General features: G+C 43.5%; 3 protein-coding genes across 3 annotated transcripts in view; all 3 read left to right on the top strand.

The window, feature by feature from the left end:
• The first annotated feature begins 542 nt into the window (after window positions 1–542).
• nupr1b (nuclear protein 1b) lies at window positions 543–2,101 on the top strand. Its single transcript, XM_017438301.3, has 3 exons — window positions 543–730; window positions 813–948; window positions 1,830–2,101. Exons 1-2 carry the CDS (start codon window positions 634–636, stop codon window positions 938–940), a joined length of 225 nt encoding a protein of 74 aa, XP_017293790.1. The 5' UTR covers window positions 543–633; the 3' UTR covers window positions 941–948; window positions 1,830–2,101.
• Window positions 2,102–2,998: 897 nt separating this feature from the next.
• On the top strand, window positions 2,999–6,289 carry sgf29 (SAGA complex associated factor 29). The gene is made up of 10 exons (XM_017438302.3): window positions 2,999–3,140; window positions 4,150–4,244; window positions 4,315–4,390; window positions 4,555–4,627; window positions 4,697–4,761; window positions 4,845–4,974; window positions 5,070–5,216; window positions 5,291–5,326; window positions 5,417–5,579; window positions 6,000–6,289. The coding sequence occupies exons 2-10, from the start codon at window positions 4,167–4,169 to the stop codon at window positions 6,114–6,116; spliced, it is 885 nt and encodes a 294-aa protein (XP_017293791.1). The 5' UTR covers window positions 2,999–3,140; window positions 4,150–4,166; the 3' UTR covers window positions 6,117–6,289.
• A 551-nt stretch (window positions 6,290–6,840) lies between these two features.
• Window positions 6,841–7,574, top strand: part of LOC108249141 (protein spinster homolog 1) — a 29,088-nt gene continuing 28,354 nt past the window's right edge. The window contains exon 1 of the mRNA XM_017438321.3: window positions 6,841–6,921. Within this exon, the coding sequence (XP_017293810.1) occupies window positions 6,910–6,921 (12 nt within the window). The 5' untranslated portion in view covers window positions 6,841–6,909. The remainder of the gene's footprint in view (window positions 6,922–7,574) is intronic.

The raw sequence follows: 7,574 nt of genomic DNA, 5'->3' as shown, positions 1-7,574 counted from the left end.
TGGTCAGGTGGTTCTGGAATTGGTCAGTTGGTTCTGGAACTGGTCAGGTGGTTCTGGACTCAGCAGTTCTCCTAAACCTTGAAGTTCAGCAGCTTTTATTTAGAAGGATCAATCAGAGGGTTCGTCGTTTTCTGATCTGAGCCCAGAACCACCACAGAACCCTGATCCAAACCCAGAACCACTGCAGAACCCTGATCCAAACCCAGAACCACTGCAGAACCCTGATCCAAACCCAGAACCACTGCAGAACCCTGATCCCAGCCCAGAACCACCACAGAACCCTGACCTGAGTCCAGAACCACCACAGAACCCTGACCTGAGTCCAGAACCACCACAGAGCTCAGGTGACTGAGGGGAAATGATTCTAATATGAAATCTTTCAGGTGTTTGTGGTTCTGGTAGAATGCTGACTGGACTCAGGAGGTTCGGAGGAACCTGCAGCTGCTGTCTGGGTTTTCTGATGCAACTGTTGTTTTGGCTGAAAGAGGAGGAGGAGGAGGAGGTGATGAAGGAGGAGGAGGAGGAGCGGACACAAACTTATAAAAACCTGCAGCAGAAGGACAGAAAACAAACCGAGGCTGGAAACTTTCCCTGGAGCATTTTTAACCCGAACCGAGCCGAGCCGACCAGACCATGAGTCACGTGGACGTGAAGAACCTGAAGCCTTCTAAGTTCGAGGAGGAATATTATGATGAGTATGATTATTACAGCCTGACCGACAAATACGCAGGTAGGATTCGCTTTTACCCGCCTCTCTGTTCAGAGCTCCGGTTCTGGCCGCTGACCCGGTTCGGTCTGTCTGTCTGCCGCAGAGGGTTCGGCCCGTAAAGGCAGAACCAAGAAGGAGGCCAGCGACAACACGAACCGACCCAACCCCGCAGGACACGAGCGGAAAATCGTGGAGAAACTTCAGAACAGCGAGAAGAAAGCCAAGGAGTGAAGCCTGAGGTAAAAACACGGAAATCCCCTTTAACCGAGTTTTAATTTTAAATAAATCTCTGCCGAGTCAAAGACAGGGGCATAAAGTTCTGTTCTGTCAAACCAATGAGTCATGCAAAGAGTTTGATATTAAAATAAAGCAGTTAAAGTCTTAAATTAGGCAGTTTTCTAATGAAGTCCGTCTGTTTGTTGTTTAGAACGGTGGGGAAAGTGGGCGGAGCTATTCTGAAACATGACGCCGAGTTTACATTCAGATCTCCCTTCAAAAATCCTCTGATTTAAGCTTCTCATCTTTACCGGAGCGGCTCAAGTTGTGACGGAAAGTTTGGACCCAAACAATAAAAACTTTTTGTTAACATTACCTTAAACATGTCCCAAATTTATCTGCCTCTTTGTAGCTGTAAGCCTGAAATTTATTAATCTCTTAATGTTGTTTGTTTTACCTTTTTTAAATGATAAGAACCTAAAACTGGCATATTTCCTTATGAGATTCGGAACATCATTGTTTTTGTTTTTTAAACTTTTCCATCACAAACTTTGGCCCTTCCTCCACAGAAAGCTGCCACGCTGCAAACAAACTGTTAACCCTTTACTTTCTGCTGAATCTCACTCAGTCCTGATAAATGTGTTGCAGAGGGCTCATAAATTCATTTTAAAACACCAGATTATAAATCTTAAACAATGTTGGGCCTGTTTTGCGTGGCTCAGAAGAAAAACATGACCTTCAGACTAAACATTTCCCTCCTTTATCTCTGTAGCAAAGGTCTCTGTGGCTGAACGCTCAGATAAGAAGTTGTTGTTGGATGAATAAAGTTGTGTGAAGGTTTCTAACTTTATTTTATTAACTGGATTTAACGCTGTTCTCGATCTAACCTTGTTTCTGTAAACAGGGCGACTCGGACGGCTTTTCCCGGACACCGACCACGGCCTCCCTGGCGACAGACCGAGACGTGCAGACTGCAGGAGCTTGTTGGAGCTCTGATGGGCGGGGTTTAACCTTGGCGTGGCGAGGAGCCTGCAGATCCAGGTGTTCCCCTCTGGTGCCTCTGCAGGGCTTGTTGAAGCGCTCACCCGAGTCCTGGCTCAGCGGTGGTGCAGCTGGATGATTTTCTCATGTTTTAAACTCTTTTTAAGACTTATTAAAGTGTTTTAAACAACTTCAGAATGTTTGTTTTATTCCCTGCTTCCAACTTGAGCTATGTTTTATATTTTTACCTGAAACGTCTCATGAATCATCAGATGGATTTTAATTAAACTCAAAGTTTGACAGAAAAACAGCAGCTGTAATTCAGCTGCTCTGAAATAAGAACTGTCACCTCTGAAAACCGTCTCTTTACATCAGTTTACTCCTCATGACTCAGTCTGGTCCACTTCTTTTTTTTTTCTACATTCATCTATATTGTTTTTATAGTTTACATTTCCTGTTTGTTGTTTTATTAAAGTGTGCTTGAGTGTCCAGAAAGGCACTTTTAAATAAAATAAAATTTAAAGACATTCAGTCAGTTCTTGGCAGAAGACAGATTTCCCATCAGTGAGAGACATTAAAATAACTCATTAATTCAAGGAGACATGAAGGATCCTCTGACCTGCAGCTGAACCATCCCTGCATGTTCCTCCTCGTCTCCGTTCTCTGACAGGATGAACCGCAGCACACTGTCCAGGTTTGGACGCTAACATCAGGTCATCAGAAGACAGGAACGTCTCCAGCTGTTGGACAGATGTGACATGAAGCCATCAACACATCACTGCAGCTGGAACCAAAATAAAAAGACCAGCTGGAATCACTGAATACTTCCTGGTGTTCCTGGGTTCCCAGCTGGGTTCTCTCAGGTCAAAGGTCAGCCTCTGAGCATCTGAAGTATTATTAGAAGGTCAGACAGAAAGTACTGAAGTATTATTAGAAGGTCAGACACTGAAGCTGCAGCTTTGGAGCAGAAACAAACATAAACTCTTCGTTGATATGTGTTGGAGCAGAACTGAAACTAAATGACTGCAGGGAGCAGCTCTGAAGACCAACAGAACCTCTAACAGAACCTGAGCTACAGAAGAACCCCGCGCTGCAGTACCGCACCCGGCAAGAAGAGGGGGCGGGTGGCGCTGTGGTCAGAACTGATGGAGCGCCTCCCAGAAACGAAGAAGAAGAAGAAGATGCTAACTGGCAGTTAGCAAGTCGAGTGTAAATAAACAAGTGAAGCCGCTCGGTGAGTGGATTTATGTTGTATTTCTGAAGGCAACGAATATTAAATGTTATTATTATTGTGTCACAGTAAAGATGTGTCGCTGATGTTGAAGAAGAATTAATTATTTCGTGATAAAAAGCAGCTGCTGACCCAAACAACAGCGCCTGAATGACTATTTTTGTTTTGTGGCTTTAAAAATGTAAATGTCTTCTTAGATAAATGGAAATAAGCTTCTGATTAGGAACTTGTGATTTGGCAGTTAAAGGGAATAATAATGAGACATTTGATGGCTTTTATTTGGCGCCCAGATCACATTTAAATCAGATTTTAATGTTTAATCTGATCAAATAGGTTTATCTTAATCTTAAAACTATAACAGTTTGTGTTTTTAAATTACTGTTCTGTTAGTAAAAAGGCAGGAAAAGAGAATTTATCTGCTTTTTGACAAATAGCCCTCTTTACACCTGGTCAGGTAAAACTAAATCAGTCTGTAGAAACCTGGACCAGATTATTATAGATTATTACAGATTATTACTGTTGATGAAACCTTTATCCTGTTTGACAGAAAATACTTTTTTTTTTGACTCGGGGAAACTTCAAACCTCGTCCTGTTCAATAAAATACTTTATTAAGGCAGTAAAATATGGACTAAATGATCCCTTACATAGTAAAAATTCTTTTTTAGTTTTTATAATTATCAGAAAAAAACATTTTATTGTCTCTTGACATTTGGATCACCTGAGATCTGCCTGAAAAAACACAAATCTTAGACTGAATCTGGACAGAGTTACTCGTTTACACATCTTTACTAATGAAATAAAGTTTGCAGGATAATCCAGCCCAGTTTTGATCATAATAACTATATATATATATTTTTATTTGAGATGTTTAAAGGTGGATTAGGTGTCATAAATGTGGAGGTTTTCTTCCATTTCAGACCAGGGAGAACAAAAGTAATTAATCTTCCATTATTTTCTCTAAAACCCAACCACCGCTCGGCATGTGAAGCTTTTTACATCTTTCCTCTCAGTTCTGTGTCAGAAGCTGATGGGACCAAAGATGTCGGCTGACACGAAGATCGCTGAGCTGCTCACGGAGCTCCACCAGCTCATCAAACAGACACAGGTCAGTTTTACTCCTGTCGTTCAGGAAAGGAGACATTTTTGGTCACTAAGTGATGGAAACCCTGTTTCAGGAGGAGAGGTCTCGCAGCGAACACAATCTGCTGAACATCCAGAAAACACACGAGAGGATGCAGACGGAAAACAAAAGTCAGTGACTCCACGATAAACTGCAGATTTCTAATCAAACTCTGTTTCTGCTCCTGAGACGTGTTAGTGAGGACTGCAGTTCCAGCTTTAATGTCAATGAGTCCTCTCTGTGTTTCTCAGCCTGTTAGTTTGTTCCTTACATGACTTTTGACCTTTACCTTCAGCCTCTCCTTATTACCGCTCCAAACTGAGGGGGCTGTACACCACAGCGAAGGCCGACGCCGAGGCGGAGTGCAGGTGAGCAAACAGAGCGCCTCAGCGCCACAGAACATTCAGATTAAATCCTTCCTGTTTTCCTCCTGGCAGCATCCTGCGTCACGCTCTGGATAAAATCGCAGAAATCAAGTCTCTGCTGGAGGAGCGGCGGATCGGTACGTTTCTGTGCGCTCTGGTTGTTCTGCTCAGGTTCTGCAGCTTCGAGTGTTTCTGAGGTCAATCTGAATTTGTTTTCCAGCTGCGAGGATAGCGGGAGTTAACAGCAACGGCGACCCTCCCCGGAAGACGATGAGACGCGGCGTCCTGATGACGCTCCTCCAGCAGTCGGCCATGACGCTCCCGCTGTGGATCGGCAAACCTGGAGAGAGGTACTCCGGACCCAGTTCTGGTCAAAGATCCAGACTTCCTGTTTGAGTGGTTCTGGAGATCGTTTTTTGTTCTTTTCGTTGCTCCTCCCGTGCAGCCCTCCCCCTCTGTGCGGGGCGACGCCCGCCAGCACCGACTACGTGGCCAAACAGGGAGACAAGGTGGCGGCACGGGTGAAGGCGGTGGAGGGAGACGAGCAGTGGATCCTGGCCGAGGTGGTCAGCTACAACCACTCCACCAACAAGTGAGAACATCCCAGATCAGAGACGGGCGGGTTAAAGTCAGGAACACGCCTGATTCTCCGTTCTGTCCCTGCAGGTACGAGGTGGACGACATCGATGAAGAGGGCAAAGAGTGAGTTCAGCTGAGTTCGGGTCAGGGTTGTCTGGATCCTGTTAGCCTCTCAGTTCTGCGCTCTAAACGGGCCGTTTTTGTTCTGCTCAGGAGACACACTCTGAGCAGACGCAGGATCATCCCGCTGCCTCAGTGGAAAGCTAACCCCGAGACGGACCCTGAGGCCCTGTTCAGTAAGGACCAGCTGGTTCTGGCCCTGTACCCGCAGACCACCTGCTTCTACCGGGCCCTGATCCACACGCCACCACACCGGGTGAGGCTCAGCGCGCAGGGTTCGAACGCTCGCTGATTAAAACCATCCTGTTACATTTCCTCTCCTCGACAGCTTTTTATCTCATGTTAAAGAAAACAAGTTTGATTCCTGAGAGACAAGTTTCAGCTACAGAAAACAAAAACACAACATCTGCACCTTAAAAAGCCAACAAACAAACAACACAAGTGTTTACTCATAGATCACACGTTTTAAAGCTGGTAAACAAATATTTTCTGTCGTATATCAGGGTCATAATTACAGAACCAAAGAGGATTCTTTGGGTCCAAAATGAGCAAAAACTACTTTTTGCTTCTTTTGAAATAAACCCAGAAAGTGTTGTTTTATTTTTAGAAGGGAACAATAATCAGCCTGGGCCGGGCTGAGGGGTGGACACTGACCTGATGCTGTCTTTGTGTCCAGCCTCAGGACGATTACTCGGTGCTGTTCGAGGACACGTCCTACCCCGATGGTTACTCTCCTCCGCTCAACGTGGCCCAGAGGTACGTGGTGGCGTGTAAGGAGAACAAGAAGAAGTGACCCAACAGTCCAGATCTGAAGTCATCACCAAGACATTTCTGCTTTTATTCTGACAAACTCAGTGTTTTCTGAGCCTCACCTGTTGGACGGAGGAACAGCCACAGTTTGTCTGCCACTTTGAGAAACTAAACTGTGTTTTATTGTCAACTGAAAAATAAAGATATTCATTTGGATCTGTGTGGTTTATTTCTGCTGGTTGTTCTCCAGAAACGTCCCTTTCTGCTCCTGAACAGTGAGAGCCTCGGTTATTTCTGTATTTAACATCTTTACTGTGAAATACTTTAATCACTAATTAGGAAATACAGAAGTACAAGAGAATGCAAAAAATAAGTTCAATAAACTAAAAATGATAAAATAAGTGTTTATTAGTATTTGTGGGCTTTAATATGTATGACACTGTCCTTTTTTAAATACTTTGAGTTGAAATGATTTTATTGTTTTCCATTCTGAAGTTATAATTTTGACTTTGGTGACTTTCTAACATCTGTCTTTTGCTAACGTTGGTGTATTTACTGTAATGTTCATTAATGTTCAGTTTTTTTAATTAATCTAAACTAAGACGGATTAAACTTTATATCTGTGTGTAAAATCTCCAGTTTGAACAGCAATCTTGTAAAAAATAAAAGTTTATATGAGAAAACTGATACTAAATTTACTTCAGTTTTCATTTACGGCACTGGTTATAAGTGGTTTTATGATACTCAAACGCAACACGAAGCGGGGAACATCCGGTAAAAAGCGTAATATCCGACAGTCCGTAAAGGCGGCAGCGGCGCGCAGAACAGAAACAAACATGGCGGAAACGGTGAGTGAAAGTTCTCTAACCGTTTTACACGAAAACACCTCCCAGGTGAACAGTGTCGAGTCTAAGACTCGGTGTGGTTTGGAAGTGAAAACTGAACCAACAGAAACGAGTTAAATTCGCTCCGACAGCAGAAAACTGACCGTTAGCATCATGCTAATCACCGGAGTTCTTCACAATAAAAGCCCGTCTGGAGTCCGCTGCTCGTTAAGCTGCAGTTAAAGCTAACTGTGAAAACCTGTCAGTTAATCAGGCTAAAGTCTCAGGGATTATCTGATGTTACAGTGGTTTATGTAAAGTTACAGGTGGGTCTGTTTACTGTTGTTTTATTTTATTTTATTTTAGACTCAGATGAATTTATGTTTCTGCTGCTGGTGGATTTATTGTGATTATTTGGTGAAAACATGTGTTTGATGTGAACTTTAGTGCTTAAATTGGACTTAAGATGTAACTTTTTACACATTCTTGTCACCTTAACTTTAGAATAATTAATCTCCTTATTTAACCGACATTTATCTGTCAGCGTGTTGGTTTTAAACCACATTCAGCTCTTTAAGATGGCCGCTGCTGCTCTGAACCTGTCAGGATGTTGATCCGATCGATCAACACCTGGTTCCGACCCAACAGAACCGGGCCCAGCTCCTGACCCAACAGAA

This window comes from Kryptolebias marmoratus, linkage group LG12 (assembly GCF_001649575.2).
Source record: "Kryptolebias marmoratus isolate JLee-2015 linkage group LG12, ASM164957v2, whole genome shotgun sequence".
NCBI classification, from domain to species: domain Eukaryota; kingdom Metazoa; phylum Chordata; class Actinopteri; order Cyprinodontiformes; family Rivulidae; genus Kryptolebias; species Kryptolebias marmoratus.
This window is presented reverse-complemented; position numbering and strand designations above follow the sequence as displayed.

Coding starts and splice junctions, on each gene's coding strand:
- nupr1b (XM_017438301.3), top strand. CDS start 634: ATGAGTCACGTGGACGTGAAGAACCTGAAGCCTTCTAAGTTCGAGGAG. Junction 731..812: donor CCTGACCGACAAATACGCAG/GTAGGATTCGCT, acceptor TGTCTGCCGCAG/AGGGTTCGGCCCGTAAAGGC.
- sgf29 (XM_017438302.3), top strand. CDS start 4,167: ATGGGACCAAAGATGTCGGCTGACACGAAGATCGCTGAGCTGCTCACG. Junction 4,391..4,554: donor GATGCAGACGGAAAACAAAA/GTCAGTGACTCC, acceptor CTTTACCTTCAG/CCTCTCCTTATTACCGCTCC. Junction 4,975..5,069: donor ATCGGCAAACCTGGAGAGAG/GTACTCCGGACC, acceptor CCTCCCGTGCAG/CCCTCCCCCTCTGTGCGGGG.